This window comes from Sinocyclocheilus grahami, unplaced genomic scaffold (assembly GCF_001515645.1).
Source record: "Sinocyclocheilus grahami isolate Dianchi unplaced genomic scaffold, SAMN03320097.WGS_v1.1 scaffold673.1, whole genome shotgun sequence".
In the NCBI taxonomy this organism is placed as follows: Eukaryota; Metazoa; Chordata; class Actinopteri; order Cypriniformes; family Cyprinidae; genus Sinocyclocheilus; species Sinocyclocheilus grahami.
Window position 1 is genome coordinate 384108 of NW_015505852.1, and position 22002 is coordinate 406109.

Genomic DNA, 22002 nt, shown 5'->3' on the forward strand with positions numbered 1-22002 from the left:
AAATTCAATAATAACGGCAATCGCATTTAACAGTAAAGGCTTATATTTGAATGTTCTTTTCATTTATGAAGAATTATAAGCGTGTGTATGATGCACATTTGTTCAAAAGCCTGGCAGAGTGATCACAAGATCAAGATGCTAGGCACAAGTTTTGTGTTGTTTACAGAAAGGATGCGCGTTCTCATCTTTTTTTCTGTTAATTATCATGTTGCGCTTGCATGTCTGTTTTTCTTCAAAGCACCAACTAAGAATGCCTAATGTTGGTTTGATTGCTTGTGTACATGATAAAATAAATAATCTTGCTTACCTGATGTAATAGATTTAATGTGAGTGCGGTTCGGGTTGCGACTCGTGATCTTTATGTCAAACGGTTCTGGTCTGGTACATAATTAAATTAGTGCTGCTGTCAGATAATGGGTCAGGTCTTCTGTTAAGTACTGCTGGTGCACGTTTACCAAACAGGACCTGTGCAGGCTTTAAACTGCTTTGCGTCTCTCCGTCAGATAACCCCATGTGTGTGATGTGCCATTACAGGTAGACTATTTCCCTAAACCTCCACACAGCTCGTATATTTTTTCCGCCAAGGGGTGAGAACGTAATGATTACGAAAACGATTATTTATTTTTGATAATTATTATTTTATTTCAGTTAGTTTTTGAATAACTGTGTTTCGTTTCGTTTTAGTTTTTCAATTATTTTGACGTTTTTATTTTATTTCAGTTTATGAAATAGTTTATTCATCAATCGTTTTAGTCTTAGTTTTAGTTTACGAAAATAACCTTGGTACACTCACAATGAAAACAAAACATTGCGCTTTTGTAAAATAAAGAAAACAAATAGGATGTAGCTTTCTGCTATTTGAGTTTCCTTTCTGTGAACAAATTAAGACCGTCACAAAAATAAACTAAAACTCAGCATATATAGGGTATGTTACATGTCACACAGTTTTTTCCCCCTTTTTATTATTATTATTTATTTCAAGAATGTATTCCTTGTTTGTATATATGTACTGCAGATTATATATATTTAACATAATGTAATAATATTTAGTATTTTCACATCTAGATGGACATTTTTAAAAATTTGTTCTACTGTCTGTTCAAAATAAATGAAAAGAAACTGAGCATAGTAGATTTTTTTTTCCTTTTGTACCGAAATCGTATCGAACCGTGTGACCCCCGAACCGAGGTACGTACCGAACCGCGACATCTGTGTACCGTTCCACCCCTACTTGTCAGTGTCTGTGTAGTAAATGCCGCTCCATCTGAAAGCATGTGCTGGAGATTTACTACTAATCACAGAACCGGCTTTACTGACGAGATGCGCATGAAAATCGCATTTGATTATTTGCACAGCCCTACCTCCATGGTAAAGAAAAAAAACCTTTCACAACATCCAGCCAAGAGAAGAACACTCTCCAGGATGTAGGCGTGTCACTGTGAGTCTACAATCAAGAGAAGACTTCACGATAGCAAATACAGAGGGTTCACCACAAGGTGCAAACAAGGTCTGATTAGACTTTGCCAAAAAAAAGCCAGACCACTTCTTCAAAAACATTCTTTAGGATGGCTGAAATTAAGATCAACCTGTACCAGAATGACAGGAAGAAAAAATTATGGAGAAGGCTTGGAACAGCTCATTATCCAAAGCATACAACATCATCTGTGAAACATGGTGTGATGACATGGGCATGCATGGCTTCCAGTGGCACTGGGTTACTGGTGTTTATTGATTACATGAGAGAAGACAGATAGGGATATACTGTCTGCCCAGATTCAGCCAAATGCAGCAAAGTTGATTAGATGTCACTTAATAGTACAAATAGAAAATGACCCAAAACATACAGCAAAAGCAACCCAGGAGTTTTTAAGGTAAAAAAAAGTGGAATATTCTGCAATGGCCAAGTCAATCTCCTGATCTCAACCCGACTGAGCATGCATTTTACTTGCTGAAAACAAAACTAAAGGCAGAAAGACCCACAAACAAACAACAAAGTCACCTGCAGTAAAGGCCTGGCAAAGCATCACAAAGGAGGAAACCCAGTCATTCGTGATGTCCATGAGTTCCAGACTTAAGACAGTCATTACCTGCAAAGGATTCTCAACAAAATATTAAAAATTATCACAATTGCACATCTGTCTTAACCTAACTCCCGCAAAGTATAAAAGTGGAGTTAATGCAGCAGAACAATTAATATATTTAAATAAAAATCTTTATATGTAAAAAATGTCAGGCGTTGTGACTTGATGTCTCTTATTAATGTTAATTATTTCATGACCAAAATAACATATTCACAAAGAGTTCATTCAGTTGTCAGAGAGATGTTACAACACATTACAAGTACAGAACAATAAAAACACAACTTGCAAATATTTATTATAATTATATACATGTTTCAGCCAGGATTCAAACCTGAAGTGACAGGCTCTAACAACATGCCAGTCATGCACATTAACCACTCCCCCAACCCACATGATGAAATGACAGAGCAATACTTGTAGAGATGTACTTTGAGTGTTTCATGAAGCCTCGCTCTGCCCACCACTACCAAATACACTAAAATAAATCTTTTTTTCAATGTTGTGGACAGGTGCATAGCAGTGTAACGAATCAGCTCATGACAGGAAATATGAATAATTAATTTTATATATTGCATTAACTAATGTTAACGTAGAGACATAATTGAGTCAGCACAGTACTGATAATAATGAAATAACTCTAATAATAAATAATATAAATGCATTTTGCAAATAATTGTATTTTGTATGCTTTCTGTAGTTTGTGGAGACATTCATGGGCAGTTCTTTGACTTGATGAAGCTCTTTGAGGTAGGAGGGTCTCCAGCCAGCACACGATACCTTTTCCTGGGTGATTATGTGGACAGAGGATATTTCAGTATTGAAGTAAGTCACTGCTATTATCTGAGCACTAAATTGTATAAGTTCTTTTATAATTCTAATCCTTTGGTTTTACTCTTGTGTTTGTGTGTGTGTGTGTGTGTGTGTCTCCACAGTGTGTACTGTACCTATGGGCCTTAAAAATCCTTTATCCCAAGACACTGTTTTTGCTGCGTGGGAACCACGAATGTAGACATTTAACAGAGTATTTCACTTTTAAACAGGAATGTAAGTATGACTGTCAACCACATCACAATAACTGTTGTACAAAAAAAAAATGTTGTTGCATTTTGCCGAATATACAGCTTAAAGTAAACTACCATCCATAAGAAAATTAAAGAGGGCTGATTCTGGTCAAAACTATTTCTCTTGGATTGGGCCGATTAGGTTGAAAAAGCTGTCACCTTATATTAAAGTTCTTTTTTTCTTGTTTGGATGGCCTTTTTAGTGAGAGTGTGTGTTGATGTTTGGTTTAACTGATGCTCATTTTCTTTTCCCTGCTCCTCAATTGGTCATCATCCTCCATCCCTGACAGGTAGAATTAAATATTCAGAGCGGGTGTATGATGCGTGTATGGATGCCTTTGACTGTCTTCCCCTGGCAGCGCTGATGAACCAGCAGTTCTTGTGTGTGCACGGTGGATTGTCCCCCGAAATCACAAACCTTGATGACATCAGGAAAGTATGTATATAATGAAGTAGTGTCATTCCCCTATTTAATGAACCATTCTTTGATTTATTATTCCATTAACACCAGTGCCTTTTGTACGTGCAATGTATATGCAATGCAGTTTATCATCAAAAACGACATTCCTTCTTTTTGTTACACTTAAAAGGGACTGTAACAGTAAGTGTCCCATTATGCTATTTTAAAGGTTCCAAATTAGTTTGGCAGTCTACTACAGCAGGTAGTATCCAAGGATCCAATCCAATGCATCCAAGGTCAAAAACACTTCCATTTTCTTATAATATACATTTACCTCATTTCTCAAAGAGTCTAAGGGTGTATTCACACCTGTCTTGTTTGGTTAGATTGAATTGAACTCAAGTTCGTTTCCCCCTTTGGTGCGGATCTTTTGGGCAGGTGTGAATACAGCAATCGCACTCGGGTGCGGACCAAACAACTATACCGAGACCCAGCTGAAGAGGTGGTCTCGGTCCGCTTCCAAACGAACTCTGGAACAGTTGAATGGATGAACCAATGAATGGGTTTTGTTTACAGTTTCTGGTTCACTTGCAAAAAGGGCAGTGTGAACGCGAACCGCACCAAACAAAAAAAATCAACATTGTATTTGATCCGGACCAAAGCAAGTGAACTAGCGGACTTTCCTGGTGTGAGTACACCCTAAAAGAATTAAGTCGCAAATTCAGTCTCTCTAAAATGCTCTTTTCTGTGAGGCTATTCTGCTCTGATTGATGGATGATCCAGTCTGTTGTGATTGGTCTACTGCTTACAGCATGTGTTACAATATCTGAATTTCAGCTCCGGAGGCTTCCTCAGTCCTCAGCGAATGTAAACACTATAATGACAATAATGATGGCGTCAATTTTACCATATCAACTGATGATTGGAAGAGCTAGTTGATCAACCCGTACCTCCATCACAAGGACGACTTGAGCAGGACGTTTCTCAGTCATTAGTTTTTACTCAGTTTGTCATACATTACGTTGCAACTGTGTAGTTCCAACAGTGTCCATCAACAAACCGATGTATTTCTAATTTATTGAGGTGCACATGTGGGTACTCTTTAACTGTATCAATAATGGTTCATTCATTAGCCGAGCATTAACGTGAATGTCTGATGAAACATTACAGTTTGTAAACCAAATTCTTGCTCCATCCTTTATCATAACTCAAGGTAGTAAGAACGACAGACAACCTGCATTAATTGCATTAATACAATTTCAGGTAATAGTGGGCCCACAGCTATTTTAGTAAGTCAATAATAATGTAAGTTAGCTGTTTAGCCAGACACATACAGTTATGCACAATATATAACACAAAACTACGTAGAAAATATATACATCTATATATACATATATTGGCCATGCTACAGAATTGGAAAGAGTTGGAAACGTCTTGAAAATAATTTGTCTTTTTCCAAACAAAAATTGGATGTAGGTACACATTTCTAGTAATTGTGCAGTTAATTTTCATATTGTATTTTCAGAAAGTTTTGGAGTATTTGCCCTTTCCCCAAATTTGTTACAACCAAAACACAGTACTCTCTAAAAAATGCTGGGTTAAATACAACCCAGTACTGGGTAAAATAGGGACAAACCCAGCAATTGGGTTGTTTTGACCCTTCAGAATTAAATCAATATTTCAAGTGTGATTTATGAGATCCAAACTTTCTTGATAAAAGGCAAAAAGTTGATACTGATTTCAAAGTTAAGGATTCATTATTTTGAATATACATTGAACCAAAAACTATCATAACATCTTAGTTAATAATTCAGTATACTTTATTTTTGACAAAACATCCCATGTTTCAGTCGTGACTGCACATTTTTGTAAATCAGACTGTAATGCTTTGGTAGCAACCACATAACATTACAGAATTGTCCTTAATACTAAAACATACTACAACCCCAATTCCAGAGAAGTTGGGACGTTTTGTAAAATGATCAGTCTAAATTTATTTATATTTATGTACTGTATATCATTTGTGGAAGGCGTAGGACCATAAAATGGTCCGAACATTACGATAGGCTGTCCTACCTGCCTGTCAAAATTGTAGCAACCACATAACATTACAGAATTGTCCTTAATACTAAAACATACTACAACCCCAATTCCAGAGAAGTTGGGACGTTTTGTAAAATGATCAGTCTAAATTTATTTATATTTATGTACAGTGGGGAAAAAAAGTATTTAGTCAGCCACCAATTACAAACCCTGTTTGCACAGACATGACACGTCATCAGCGTATTCCAGTGAGAATGAAAGGAGTTATTATTGTAATATTATGCGCTTTGTACTGTAATGTTTTCTTACTGGTGAATGAGACGTGAGGTAATCTGACAGTGCTGCATTCAATCCTCCACCAACGCCATCTTTCATCATGTCGCAGGTTAGTCTCTGGTCTGTCTGAGCGCCTTCATGTATTTTGGAAGAGGTGTGGCTTTTCAGCGTGATTATGCAGGGAGGGTGGGGGTCTTGTTTTCAAAGCTAGCTTGCTATTGTGAGCCTTTCTGAAATAACAAATTATGCACTTTTTAATCTAGAATAAAAACAGATGTTCTTGTGCGACCATATATTCAGAAAGGGTCCATCATATACAGATTTTTGTAATTGCACATGAAATTGCTAAGCAACTTGTATCCTAAAATAGTTTTGTTTACTTCAAAGTGAATTTTATATATTTAAAACATATTTTATGTCTAAACGAATCTGTTCAGGTCTAAAAAATATGTAACACTTACATGTATGTTGGTGATCTGTCAATGTACAAAACTGTGGTTTTGGTGAAAGATTATCAATAAATTTAAAATAGTTTTTCCCAAAAAGCTGTTTTTAGCAGGTTTCTAAAATGGTTCAAGTCCTTTTTTTCTTAAAAAAAATAATGATGCTTTACTCTGGCATGGTAGTACTCTGTAGTATATAGTGTATTTCTCCTTTACAGTTAGACAGATTCAAAGAGCCTCCCGCATATGGACCAATGTGTGACTTGCTTTGGTCGGACCCACTGGAGGACTTTGGCAACGAGAAAACCCAGGAACATTTCACACACAACACAGTGAGAGGCTGCTCCTATTTCTACAGGTACCAAAAGCCCATTAAAAAATTAAACCAGAGAACACTTTACATAAATACATTTTTAAGATTAAACACTGTGCAGTTCTATACAGAGGAATAAATTTGTAATAAATTGTAAAATAATAATAATAATAATCTTGCAGTGTGTTATTTGAGCATGAGATGAATGGCTGAATTGACACTTGCCAATAGACTGGCATGTTAGATTAAAAAGATTTGGTATATTAAAGGGGACATCAGATGCCCATTTTCCACAAGTTGGTATGATTCTTTAGGGTCTTCATGAAAAGTCTAGGACATACTTTGGTTAAAATTTCTCAATGGTAGTGTAAAACAACACCCTTTTTACCTTGTCAAAAACAGCTCTGTTCACAGCGACCCATTTAAATTCTAATGAGCTACTGCTCACCCCGCCCCTCTCTTCCGTGGGGTGAGCAGTTCTCTGAAGCTGTGTCCCAAACTGAAGTGCGTGGACTCGGGAGTGCGCATTTGAAGTGCGATTGCGTCACAGCGGCGCGACTGTCCCAAACTGAAGTGTGCAGACTCAGAAGTGCGCATTTGAAGTGTGATTGCGTCACAGCGTCATGACGTAAGCTGTTCCACTTCAGGATGCACCCTCCGAAGACCGCATTCCAAGGCCAATTGCGTCACCGTGGCGCGACGAAGGCTGACGTAATTCGAAAGCAACGTCAAATGCTCCCTCCATTTCCCAGGAAAATTAAGTGTACATCTGATGGACACTTTGCACTAGTGATGGGAAGTTCAGATCATTTTACCGACTCGGACCTTTGAGTCTCGTTCAGCAACGAATCTTTTTTCGAATCATTTCGTTAATTTTAGCAAAATATAATTAAAATGTTACGTGTTACTTCCCTAACACGTCTACTACTTAAACAAACGTTGATCACATTACAAACAATACAAAACTATAATGCTATAAGAAACAGAAAAGATTAATTAATTGTTTACCTGGGTCTTCAGTCTAATCTGAAGCTCACCTCACCTCTTATCTGACAAGTCTTCGGGTTTGAGTCGTTTGTTCATCACGTGATAGTCCCATAAGCTTTAACTTATGCAGCCTGAGCCGGAAAGAGAATTGATTAGTTCATCTCTCGAGTCTTTCGAATCGTTCGTTTTTTGTCACGTGACGTGATAGCATTAGATAGAGAAATTAGTACATTTACAAGCTATCTTACTAACTGGTGCATAGTTATTATTATTATTATTTACTCTTACAGTTATGTGATGCGTTTCTGGTCTCAAATTGTAGCTTTTTACTTCTTACAGTTTATAAATGTGTGAATTTCTGTCATGGTGGTTCTTTTCCATAACACTGAATGTTGTAACAAAGGTAATAAAGAGTTGGTTATTATTATTAAGCCTTTTTCTGGCTCAGACTGCATAAGTTAAGCTTATGGGTCTGTCACGTGATGAACAAATGACTCTGAAAAACCCAAAGACTCTAGGAGATGAAGTAATCAATTCTCTTTCCGGCTCAGATTGCATTGGTTAAGCTTATGGGGCTGTCACGTGATGAACAAATGACTCAAACCCGAAGACTCGAGAGATGAACTAATCAATTCTCTTTCCGGCTCAGACTGCATTGGTTAAGCTTATGGGGCTGTCACGTAATGAACGAATGACTCGAAACCCCCGAAGACTCGAAACAGGTGAACTACTTGACTAATTCCAGTAGAGAACCTATAGGATGTTGCGCATGCGCGACTGAACTAATCACTCCCCGAGACGGCTTGTTCTTCCCGAGTCACATTAAAGATTCATTCAAGAATGACCCATCACTACTTCGCACCCTACCATATCCCAGAATCACTTGCGCGCAGATGATGACAGTGTTTATATTCAAAGAACATGGAGGATGAGAGTTCTGTGGGGGAATTCACATTGAAATGTAAGTATTGTGTTTTCATTTACTCAAATACCTAGCGAAACAAGTGTTAAAAGCCAGGTTTTTTTTTTAACAAAGCTCGCAAACAATAAGACAACCACTATATAAGGCAATAGTCTTTCCCTTTGTTGTGTTTTTGTAGTGCTGTCATGCAAGATATGTCTACAAATGTTTTAAGTCAAGTCAAGTCACCTTTATTTATATAGCGCTTTTAACAATACAGATTGTGTCAAAGCAACTGAACAGCATTAATTAGGAAAATAGTGTCAATAATGCAAAGTGACAATAGTAAACACTCATTTTTCAGTTAAAGACAGTTCATTGAATTCAGTGATGTCAACGTCCAGCTCAGTTTAAATAATATCTTTGCAATTATGTCAACGATATCGCAGGAAATTAAGTGTCCCCAACTAAGCAAGCCAGAGGCGACAGCGGCAAGGAACCAAAACTCCATCGGTGACAGAATGGAGAAAATTAGTTTTAACCAAACTTTAGCACTTCAGTATTTTGTATGCATGTCCTGCTGTGTCGTATTTTCTCATGTTAAGATTGAAATGCAAACCTGTCTTTATATTTTTCATAAGTGTTTCCATTTTCTCTTGTTTTAGTACTATTCTGGAGAAAATGAGCCTGCTGGGGAAAGACTTTAAAAAATACAAAGTAAGTAAGTTCATAGACACATTTTTGCTGAAATTCATTGTGCTGTTGTTGTTAACAGGCATGGTTTATTTGCTCTGCCTTAGGATTGCAAGTGTCCTGGGACAGGTGAGGGAGTGAGTGGAAGCTGGTGGAGCTACTCAGGGAGGATATCAAACTCCAGAGAGGGACAGAGGAGAGAAGAGAGCAGGGAGAGAATGGAGGGACTGTTTTCTCTTCTTGAGAGAATGCTTAACAAATATATTATTTATTAGCCATTCTCTATTAGGCAAGAGAAAGCAGTGGAAAAAATGGGTACATTGCAATTTTTCAATATCTTTTTTTTAAATGTCACATTGTCAATGTTTTTGTGATGTAAGTTAAAAATGAAATGAATAAGTTGTATACATTATTTATTTTTGTAGTGTAATTTATTTGTAAATGAGCCTGAGTACTTTCTGTACATTTTGTCATTTTGTTTTGCATATTCACGTGTAAATAAAAGAGAAGTAATTATGTACATTAATTTTTTCAATGCAGCTTATAATATTTTCACAAAACATTCTTCTATATGTTTATTTTTTTTGTCCTGTAAATATTTTTTTTTACTCATTAAAACAAATTATATACATTACTGAAAGTACTTTTTTACAACTATTTACAACATAGCTTAGGTTTAACATCAGAAAAAAACATCAGTTTTGAGCCCAGCCCTGCCTCCATGTGTTCTGGGTTCTTCAGGAGGTGAATCTCTTGGTGAATGGCCACCACCTCCTCAGTGACTCGGAAGACAATGCGGTGGACATTGGAACAAGGCATGTCAAACACTCTGGAGACCACTCTGTATGATGTACCACTGGCAGATAGAAAAGAAACACCAGGGTCTGGATTGTGGCACCCCATCACTGTTGCCGTTCACTTCTCAGAAGGTCCAGCAGCACTGTCAGGGCCTCCCTGCTCAGCCGAAAACCATTAAAAACCTGACCAGCGCTGGCACATTCAGCTTTATCCTGCAGTATAGTGGTCTGGTCTGATTTAGGGAAAGAAGGAAAAGATCAATTGTTTAGAGCTATGACAACGTAATTAGTAGAAGAAATATTGAGATACTTTAGTAAACTACTTTTAGTAACTACTAATACCACATTGGGGAAAAACTACTAGTCATATTTAAAACCTTAGCTAAAGGGATAGTTGACCCAAAAATGAAAATTCCAAACCTGGAACAACTTAAGGGTGAGTAAATGATTGCAGAATTTTCATTTTTGGCTGAACTATCCTTTAAGTAAAAGTGTTATCTTGCATAATCTAATATACTTAAGGTTTTGAGAGTAACAGTAAAAGTATACAGTATTGTTCTGAAAAATAATTCATCAGGATGGTTTGCATTAATATTACTGCTGCACTACTGTGTATGTTGCATTACTTCTGAATATGTTCAAGGTTATTAAATTTAAAGTTGCCTACTAAATATACAGTTGGGTAGTTTAATCTACAACAATGCATCATGTTGTAAAAGACCATGTTTTTGTAGTGTTGCTGTCCTGTGAGGGGAAAAAAAAAGAAAACTTCGTACTTCATATTTGTATGAGTATACTTAACGAATGTACTTCTTTACAGTCCACCTCTGATTATTTTGAAAATTATATCAAATGGTATCAACATTTTGTCTGAATATTAACACATTTTGCTAACTGCATCTGAAGGACTCATACAGAGCACTGTTCAGCTGTGACAGCTGCCGCTGTACAATGCTCTATTTTTTTTTATACACAGTTTTATTTTTATGCTTAACTGCCTAAAAAATCCAGGTTGCAAACCTGTCTACATATGATCACCATGGTCAAGACAATAAACTATATAAAATTTAACCTTTGTAAGATATCAGTCAGCATTTGAACTTCTATGTTTGTGTGTGTGTGTGTGCACTCAAAAAAATGCTGGGTTAAATACAACCCAGTGCTGGGTAAAATAGGGACAAACCCAGCAATTGGGTTGTTTTGACCCAGCATTTTTTAGAGTGTGTGTGTGTGTGTCTGTGTGTGTGTGTATTTTGTAGTTTTTCATATGTATCATTACATTATTCAAGTAAGCTCCATGCCAATTCCTGCATTTAAATTTGTAATCCGACAAAGGACGCAGCAAACCAGTGTAACTTACCTGGCCTTGGTCTTGGCTAAGCCTGAGGTACATCACCGTCTCCTCCATTATGACGTAAAACAAAAATGAGCAATTCTGGCTCCACCTATCCTGGCAGGATTATCCTCTCGTCAGCTCTCCTCTCAAACCATTGCCATGCGACAGAGCGCTAGGACGGAGGGCCCTTTGTGCACTTCGGGGGCCTGGCCTTCGAAGTGTGCACACTCAACTTTGGGACACAGCTTGAGACTGTAAAAAGCCGCATTCATCGTGGAACTTGCTAACTAGCACATTATTAGGAAAGGTTATTTGCAAAGATTCATAAAATAAAACCTTATACTCACTTCTGTAGGTGAAGCTGGAACACAAATGATTGATCACAAACATAAATGCATTTAGGTAGATTGGGGGCACATTCCCTTCAAAAACAAAAGTAATCCACTGTGTCTTTAGAGGCTCTTTAGAGGTTGGGAGTAAATGATGCTATGCTATGTTCATTATTACATCCAACAACAAAACACCTCAAACGCTTAGGAGCCATTCATGTCTACATCTGCTCTGGCATCGAGACACTGGCAGCCTGTTTACAATTCACTCAGGGCGGGTCAATGCTAAAACGGTAGTGTTCGTCAATAGTCATTGGAGGGGCCTGTGCCTGTGTGATGTCAATTTGCCAAGAATCTGTGATCGGCTTGATCTGAGACAGTGCTTATGATTTGTGAGGATTTAAAAAAAGTACTGGTGGATTTTTATCATTATAGGGTGATTGTGTACACACACTGCCAACACACATTTATGTTCAGACACCATGTAAAAGTGAATTTGCATCTGATGTCCCCTTTAAAACATTTCCTGCCTCATCTACATCTTCTTGAAACCCTCCATAGAATAGAAATAACATACATGGTTCTATTAACATGAATACTGTAAATGAAGAAAGAGTCATTATGCAGGTGCACTGTCTTGTTTGATTCGCTAGTGACTGTTACATAAAGATGATTAATGCTGTATGTTTGCTTTGCCTCAAAAAGGAGGAAATATCTTGCATCTGCTAGGGCTGGAAAAATAAATTGATGCATTGCAAATCGAGAAATTATTCTGCATCGATTCTGAGATTTTCTGAATGTGTCACAATTCTCTCTGGAATCAATTCTGAGCTTAGTTTTTATCAGCAGATGGCACTGCATGTTTAAGAAACAGCCGTACTCTGCTTGCTTCCTGTTTCTTACACACTTGAAACTAAAATAATCATTCATAAAGTTTGAAAAGGTTGAAGCAAATTACAAGGGTGTTCACAGTGGGGTGTGTTTACATTAAAGGGTATGATGTTGCTAAAAAGCACATTATTTTGTGTGTTTGGTATACTGAAATGTGTTTATGCAGTTTAAGGTTAAAAAAACACATTATTTTCCAACTTAATAACTTATAACTTAACCACTGATTTCTAGTCTTGTCCTCTTTTGGAAGGCCAAACAAAGAAGTTTCGCTTTCACAAGCGTCACACATGGCAGACTAGAGTGGTCGGCAACCACATGTGACGACCCCGGGCTGGACTCTGCTTCGTCCACGGTGAAAGCCAATCCAGCGATCCACAGCGCGAAGTTGATGTATTTCCTCAGCGACCAGCACAGATCAGCTCTAGGCATTAAGAAAGCGGATATATTCCTCTTTTGGAAGGCCAAACAAAGTAGTTTTGCATTCACAACGAAACACATAGCGTCTCCACAACATGGCGGCGGCGGCAACAGCGAGAATAAAAGTTACGCCTTCTTTCTTTGTGTGAACATTTGGGGCGGAGTTATGCAAATCTTCCCACATCGTGATGTAGACATGTGGGGGCATGTTAGAATGAGCCGTTTTAGGTAGGCGTGGTTGACTCTTAACTTTTATAAAGAATATCTCTTTGGATTTGGGACTTTAGTCTTTGCAACTTTACATATCTTCTTTATGCACCAAGAGCTTGTAACACTCCAAAGAGAAAGGAAAAATTGAAATCGCATCATATGACCCCTTTAATCTCATGTCATAAAAACATTCTGAGCCGAGGTGAAAGTACATGACTTAACCGAACGCACAAGCACTCTTCAGCGCTCCTTTTTGTGAGTATTTGAGTGTGCTGTTAAAAACTAGATTAGAGTGTCATCTGCTGTTAAAAACTAAGCTCAGAATCGATTCCAGAGAGAATCGCCATGCATTCGTAAAATCTCAGATTTGATCCACGAATCGTGATGAACCGATTTATTGTCGCAGCCCTAGCACCTGCCTGCTATAGAATGACAGCAGAATTAAATGAAATCAGATGATATGAGCTATTTTTTTAAAGCCTAGCTAGTTTCAATAGGTCTAAATGGGACTTGGAAGCTTCATTTGACCTTTAGTTGGCGATATAAAAGATATTGCATTAAATGCAAGTGAAGAATAGCCAGTTTATCTCTTACAGCTGATGCCCACACAACAACACAGACAGACTGACTGACTGATTTAATTTATTTCATGTTAATGATGATTTGACTTGTGAATACATTTTCTCAATTCACTATTCACTAGTCATTTGCACCCTTGTCCAGTATTTTTTTTAGTTGTCTTCTTACATTGACAGTTTATTAATGAATATATTTTTTATTTAAGATCAGTCTTGTAAATAACATTCTGATGGGCCGCAAGGCTAATTGACCAAGACAATTGACAATGGGTTTGAAAGGTTCAGCTAACTGCTCAGACATTATTGTAGTGCCCCATCTGAAGGGCTGCTAAAATTACATTAGATCAGATTTTGCCCATTAGGAAAAATGAGTAGTTTGGGTATAACATTCTGTTCTGCCCGCTTTACTGCCCACTTAACTGAATTCTCTCTCTCTCTCTCTTTCACTCTCTCTCTCTCTCTCTTTTAATTTGATTATTGGATTAATGTCTCTGATTACTTAAATTAATGATGGAATCATTTGTCAAGACGAGATGCATGAGAGTAATATTTGCTTGAGTTAAAGTATGCCAAACTTAATTAAGGTCACTCACAAACAAATACAAATAATAAGTATTCATAAACATGTAATTAAATAAAAGGAAACCAACAATTTTGTTCCCCATTGATGTAATATGTGTACATTCCTTAGACACATAAGTTACTTTGGCCATCTTTTACATTTGCTTCCTGAGACAGTAGTGAACAGTATCGTGAACATCAAAGTGAAAATGCACCCCAGAACTAAAACTATAACCAAGTTAATTTGCCTTCAAGCTATATATTACGAATTATTTTCAACTTTTCTTTCCTCATTCTTCTAGTTACCCTGCTGCGTGTGACTTTCTACAACACAACAACTTATTATCTATCATACGAGCCCATGAAGCACAGGATGCTGGGTAAGTCTGACACAAAAGCATGCGTCTTAGATTTTCTTTGTTGTCAGTAGCAACTGTTTAAGTTTCAGTTTCAACACAAACATTGCATTTTGAAATGATCTTTTCTAAGATTTGTTTAATTATGGTCCCCGGAATGAGATTATGGTGTGCTATGATAATTGAATAAACTTAATTGACTATTTACACCACAGCATTAATGTTTAAAGCATCAAAGCTGAAATTGACGCATATTGTCCACAATTGTAAGTTGTGCTGTGCTTTTTATGTGAAGAAAATAATTTTAATAGTTTATAATGCATTGCATTATGCATTTTCCAGCTGTGAATGGGCCTTTTTGCTTTTGACAATTTTGTTGAGTCAGACTGTTGGAGCTTTCAACTTTCACTGATCATCGTGGAGTCATTGTTTGCACAAGGCTGTACTCTGCCAGTCTCTGGGTCCCTGATTATAGCAGCAGGGTGATAAAGAATTAGGGCAACACCAATAGAAGTTATATTCTGATTAGTATACTCTAGATTCAGGGCTACGTGTACACTAATTGCATGAAGAGTCCCTCTAGATCAGGGGTCCTCAAATAGTGGACCACTGTCCAAATGAGATCAGAGATCTAGGCTCAGCGCTGATGGAATTGACATAGCAAACTTTGTATTAGCAGCCCTGCATTGATAATTCACCAGACTGAGAATAGAGCTCATAAGAATGAAAAAATTACATCAACGCAATCCTAGGCTAGACAAATAAAGTATGGCTTATGAGTGACATTTTTGATGACTATTTGATAGTCAGACTTTTAAAGTTAGACCCAATTCACAACTTATTCTGACTTATAAACAGCCACTTTGACAGGAAGAAAAGACAACCACAGATTTTGTTTGGTATCTGTGTGTATATATACAGGTGCATCTCAATAAATTAGAATGTCGTGGAAAAGTTCATTTATTTCAGTAATTCAACTCAAATTGTGTATTAAATAAATTCAATGCACACAGACTGAAGTAGTTTAAGTCTTTGGTTCTTTTAATTGTGATGATTTTGGCTCACATTTAACAAAAACCCACCAATTCACTACATCAAATTAGAATATTTCATAAGACCAATAAAAAAAACATTTTTAATGAATTGTTGGCCTTCCAAACAGGGATGGTGATGATGATGTGTGTGTTTTTTTCTGCCCACAGGTATCGCATGTACAGAAAGAGTCAAACTACAGGCTTCCCCTCTCTCATCACTATCTTCTCAGCTCCCAACTACTTAGATGTCTACAATAACAAAGGTATTATGCACACATCTCTTATATTGTGTATTACTAATGTGTGTTAGCAGACTGTAGGCCAGATGTCCATGTGTGGCCCTGCTGAGCTGCAAGATGGACAGACCCAAGTTAGTCAGCACTTTCAAAGAGAAAGAGAGGGAGCGGGTGATTTTGCCAGGCTGCACTTTTGTCCATTTGCAGATAATGAAATGGCGAAAATGGATTAGTCAGGACATTGCAGAATATATTCTTTCACTGAGCAGAACACCCACGTAGACACAGATATCTTGATATGAATAGGATTTGTATCTATTGCCAGCTTATGCGTTTTCTTCTCCTTACCTGTAGGTTTCATTTCACATTCTCATATTATTCTCTAATAGTTGTTTTTTTTCACAAAATGCTGAACCATTTTGTCCACTTGATAAAGAGAAAAAAGAAAGTAGTATATGTAGAAGTAAATTTGTGAATTGCTGTTTGTAACCCATTTTGCTTTCATAATGTGACATTTTCCTAGAAAAAAAGGATACAGAATATTCAGCAAGAAATGTTGGCGGTACTTGATTTTATCCATCAGGAATTGACTGGATTGGGAAAAGTGGGTGTTACATATTAGAAAGAAGTGAGTAGCATACCTTATTTGCTACTTGACTTGTTTGACATTATCAAATAGCCCACATGGCCTAAGTTACATCAGCAGAAAAGGAAAGTCATTTCACATGATGAATAAATGTACAAAGGATTTTTTTTTCAACCAAATAACTTTTAGAATAATCATTCACTAGAAGATCTGGAGCTGTATGTATACCGCTCAGAGTAAAATTTTAGTCCTAAGTGTGTCAAAATTCTAAGAATGATGTAATTTGACTCTTATTCCTAGGCTTAAGAATAAGAGTGATTCATAAAGGTTCCTAAGTGTTAAGACTAGGTCTCAGCTCCTAAATTATTTAAGAGAGCTGGAGAGGTCTCGTAACCTAGTTAGGATTAACAAGATGGCAGCAAAGAGGAGGAAACAAACACTTTCCAGTGAAGATATGACATATTGGAGTTATATGGTGATATAGAGTTGATAAAATGATACAAACTTGATTGTCAAGATCAAAAAAAAAAATTTTAGTTTTTTTTTTTGTAACTGACAAAGTAAGAAATTTAATAACCTCTTCCACTCAACAAGTCAATGCTCTAACTACAGAAATGAAAGTAGTAATTCAATTGTTTTGGCTGGAAAATTGGAAAAATGCAGCAATGCACCGGTTTTGACACTGTAAGCAGGGTCTTACATATTGTGGAACTAACCCCACCAAACACAACAGTGGCCAAAAGTGATGTGTGTATTTTTTTATGACCCCCATATTTCACTTAAACCATTCAAATACAATACTGTCAATACTGCAAAATTTACAGGTGAAGGAACCCACTGCGTTTTAATCAATACTCAAAATGGGCTCAGCAGGCCAGCAGAAACAGTGTCCATTACCCCTGCTGCTTTCTGTGTATTGTCTATTATGAGATGCAAATAATGGTTACATGTTCATTGATGGAAGAAAATTATGCCAGACCAGTGGATAATTGGTGTTTTGCTGGTCCAACTGGCCATCAGAGAGGAAAATGTCAGATCAAAAGCTGTTATAAGTTCCTGTCTGGACTTATCCAAAGCGACTTACAAATGAGGACAATAGAAGCAATCAAAATCAACAAAAGAACAATAAAATGCAAGTGCTATGACAAGTCTCGGTTAGCCACTTTTATGTTGAAGTTGTGGTTTCTGTTTCCTGTGTTTGTTTTTGTAGACCCTTTGTAGTCTTTTACTGATTACTTCTTAATTACTTGGATGGTAATTACAATTAATTACAAGACACTAGCTATGTCTTGTTAGCCCTTGCCTTGTGTGTATTTAAACCCAAAAATATTAAGCAGCTGGTTTCAACAAAGATAATAATAAGAAATTATACTTCTACACCAAATTAGCAGAAAGAAAGATTTCTTAAAGGAACACTCCACTATTTTTGAAAATAGGCTCATTTTCCACCTCCCCTAGAGTTAAACAGTTGAGTTTTACCGTTTTCAAATCCATTCAGCCGATCTCCGGGTCTGGCGGTAGCACTTTTAGCTGTAGCTTAGCATAGATCATTGAATCTGATTAGACCGTTAGCATCTCGCTCAAAAACGACCAAAGAGTTTCTTTATTTTTCCTATTTAAAACTTGACTCTTCTGTAGTTGCATCGTGTACTAAGAAAATGAAAAGTTGCGATTGTCTAGGCCGATATGGCTAGGAACTATACTCTCATTCCGGCGTAATAATCAAGGAACTTTGCTGCCGTACCATGGGTGCAGCAGGCACAATGATATTACTCAGAGCTTGAAAATAGTCCCTAGCACGCTCCCTGTGCAAGCAGGTGGTCACGTTGGTTATGTTGACAGAAGTTAGCCTATTTTCAGGCGCTGCAGAAATATTGTAGAGCATGATTTTATGTTGCCATATTCGAATAAAGGTTTAAAAATAAAAATGTTAATTGCCATATTCAAATAAATATTTAAAAATACAAGCTAAGAGTCACCAATTAAGCAAGTATATGGTCAGCTAATTGTCAGCCTCTTACACGTGTTTCTTGTAAACAATTAGCGAATATGCATATAGACAGCCTTTTAATTAACAGAGAGGAATAATCATGGCTGATAGTAAGACATGCAAACGTAAAAGAAAACCAAACTGGACGCAAGAAGAGCTGTTACTTCTTGCCCAACTGGTTAATGAAAACAAGGATATAGGTTAATCAAAGGAAAATTGTCCCCGACAAGTTCTACAACAGTCATAATACCCCCACGATTAAGGCGATATACCTTTTTTAAAAGCTCATTATCGTCAAATGTTTCTAAAATGTTTACATTCCAAGGCAGATTGCCGGCAACAGCCATTTTAGGATAGTTTGTGGTTCGGTGTTAGTGACTTAGGAGTTAGTGACTTAGGAGTCCTCTTCACTACTCCTAACGTTTCACAGATTTAGGAGCTAGTTTTAGTGCTAAAATGCTTTGTGAAATACTCTTAGAGCAAAAATGTAGGAATGTAGGCTTAAAAATAAAAATGTTAATTACCACATTCAAATAAAGATTTTAAAATACAGTGTCACTAATTAAACAAGTATATGTTAAGCTAATTACATGTATGCTTCTCGTAAACAGTTAGCAGATATGCATATAAACAGCCTTTTAATTAACAGAGTAAAATAATCATGGCTGATAAGACATGCAAACATAAAAGAAAAACAAACTAGTCACAAGAACAGCTGTTAATTCTTGCCCAACTGGTTAATGAAAACAAGGATATAAGTTGGGATAACCTCCAAAACCAAAGGCATTTTTAGGATAGTTGTGACTTGGTCTTAGTGACTTAGGACTCTTCACTACTCCTTACGTTTCACAGATTTAGGAGCTAGTTTTAGTGCTTAAATGCTTTGTGAAATACTCTTGGAACAAAAATTTAGGAGTCCTAAATTTAGGACTGACATGCCCATTATTTTTAAGATTTCCTCTTAGATCAGCGAGTTATGAGCTACTTTTAGCCTTAAGATGTTTTGTGAATACGGGCCCAGGGAAAGCCCACAATCCTCATAAAAGTGGCTTGTTTTTTCAATATGGTTTAGCGGTCAGTTGGAAAGTCAATAATCTGCCATATAATAGTGTCCAAAAGTGATGTCCAGCCTAGGATATTTGACATATTAACCTTTCAGTTCGCTATAATACACAGTTTAATCTTGATTTTCGAAGGTTTATTACTGTGTGTTTATTGGCGTGATGGTTTGGCCATAATAGTTTAACTTCGTCAGTGGGTGAAATACATGAACAAATTGAACAAAATCTTAAATTTGTTCTTAAACAAGCCTTTCAAAAGAATTTGGTTGAACTGTTTAAGCTGTATAAGTATGGAGTTGCTTTGCTTTTTTCTGAACTGGTGTAATAAATGTTAATCTTTTATTATCTGCTGCCTGTGTTGTTACCGTTGTCATATTGTGTGTGATTTTAATTTAAAAACCATTTTGGGTTCATTTAACCCAGCAGTAGGCCTATAGTAAATTTCAAACAATATTTGAATTAAATAAAAGAGTCCACAATGTTTATTGATATATTACCTGATATATAATGTATGTATCAGTGGCGAGCGGTGACTTTTTTAACCGGGTATGCTGAGTGATAAGACCCCAACATTTCTTACCTTATTTGTAAATGAATTCATCTCCAATCCTTCTTCTATCGTTTCAGGTTCATTTTGTCTCTCTGCATCAGCTAGGCTAAATAATTTTTTTATTCCCAGTGAATAGGAGTTAAAAATCCCACCTGGGTGACACTACTCCAATAACAGACCATGCAAAATACCCCAAAATATTTAAAATATTGCAAAGTAACGTTGCAACCTTGCGAACAACAATAAAATCAGAGTAGGTCTTTAACTGTAAGTGACACGAGTATACTCAAAACAAAGGGAACAATATGATGTTTGTATTATAAAAATGTTATATAGCCCACGTTTTTATAAAAAAAATTTAATTTACCACTTAGTCAATAACGTTAACAATAACATAGCTATATCTTCAACATACGTTGTCTATGACCAAAAATGTAAGAAGATATGTTTTCAGAGGACTTTTAAAATTAGCTTTGCTTGAGAAAACAAAAATGTACAGTTACAGTGTTTTTTCTTTTGATTTAGTCGAGTTGGTTTTGCATCAAACACAATGTCATTCTCGGCAATCGAGATCTGACAGCAGCAGCACATTTTTCTGCTTGGGCGAACAGCTTACCCAGCCAACACACCTATGTGGGGCCCATAGGGGTTGCAACTGGGCTGATATCTGGGGCCCACCTGGGCTACTCAACTGGGACCCAGCTAATTTTGTCCTCATTTTCCATGGTGGTCCCACATGGGTTAGCACAGATGGGCTGATGATGGGCCCTTGATGGGCTCCATATAGGGCCCATATGGGTTAACCAGGTAGCTCCCATTTGGTGCCTACATGAGCCTGCTTACATGGGTTAGAGATGGGACCCAACTAGGTCTTATGTAGGTCTCTTATGGGCCACAACAGGTATACATATGGGCTAATATATTTGTCTGTTTGGGTTACCTTATTTTACGTTAAACCACTAAACCCAAACATTACATAAATCCACTAAAATTGTAAAGGTATTCAATAAACAGAAACCAGTACTTCAAGCTTCTAAGCAAAGTTTATTTGGAAAAATTTAAACATGACTATTTTAACTTGTACATTTACAACTTTATAAAAAAAACTATCTAAAAAAAAGTACATTTTAAGCTCCGGAAAATCTTTATTTCTTGTAACAACTTCAGAACTTGTATTCTGCATGCTTTATTAAGCAAGGTTTCATTGGAATAATTTGAATATGACCATTACAACTTGTACATTTACAACTTTATAAAACATAAGTATCTTAAAAAAAAAAAAAAAGTGAAGCTCCTGACAAACATTATTTGGCATAACTTGTATTGTTTGTATATGCATATCTGAAAACTCTAAAATACATTATTTCACAAAAAAATTAAAAAATAAATAAAATACCGAAAGTGCAGCTCCTCACTCCCATGTCCTTGCTCTCCCAAGGCCCTTTGAAAAGAGAACAGTTAATCAACCACTGTGCCACTTTTTCACAGTTAAAACAGATAAGTCTTGTCTTTTTAAAGATTGTATTTCCATTTAAAAATCAAGAATATCTTAAGACTTACCTATCTTGCTCTCCACTACGTCAGGGGTTCCCAAACGTTTCCATTCCACGACCCACCTAGACAAGTAGAATCTATTTCACGACCCACCAAAATATTTGAGATAAAAAACAACTTACATTACTTTAAGCCTAATCATAATTGAAAGTTTAATATGACAGAAATTAAGTATTTAAGAAAAATAACCATTTTATTTTAGAGTACAACTGTAAAATTTTAATGTTCAGCTAAATGGTCATGTTAGAACATACCACTTGTTTCTGGAAGGTAGGGTCTGCCAATTGCTGCTCCATTGCATCAACATCCGAGACCGTC

At 36.6% G+C, this 22002-nt stretch overlaps 1 protein-coding gene across 1 annotated transcript in view; it reads left to right on the forward strand.

Moving 5' to 3' along the window:
• LOC107559060 (serine/threonine-protein phosphatase 2B catalytic subunit alpha isoform-like) overlaps positions 1 to 22002 on the forward strand; it is a 101009-nt gene that overhangs the window by 18164 nt on the left and 60843 nt on the right. The window contains exons 3-8 of the mRNA XM_016242796.1: positions 2779 to 2903; positions 3014 to 3125; positions 3433 to 3578; positions 6523 to 6662; positions 14620 to 14697; positions 15876 to 15970. Of these exons, the coding sequence (XP_016098282.1) occupies positions 2779 to 2903; positions 3014 to 3125; positions 3433 to 3578; positions 6523 to 6662; positions 14620 to 14697; positions 15876 to 15970 (696 nt within the window). The remainder of the gene's footprint in view (positions 1 to 2778; positions 2904 to 3013; positions 3126 to 3432; positions 3579 to 6522; positions 6663 to 14619; positions 14698 to 15875; positions 15971 to 22002) is intronic.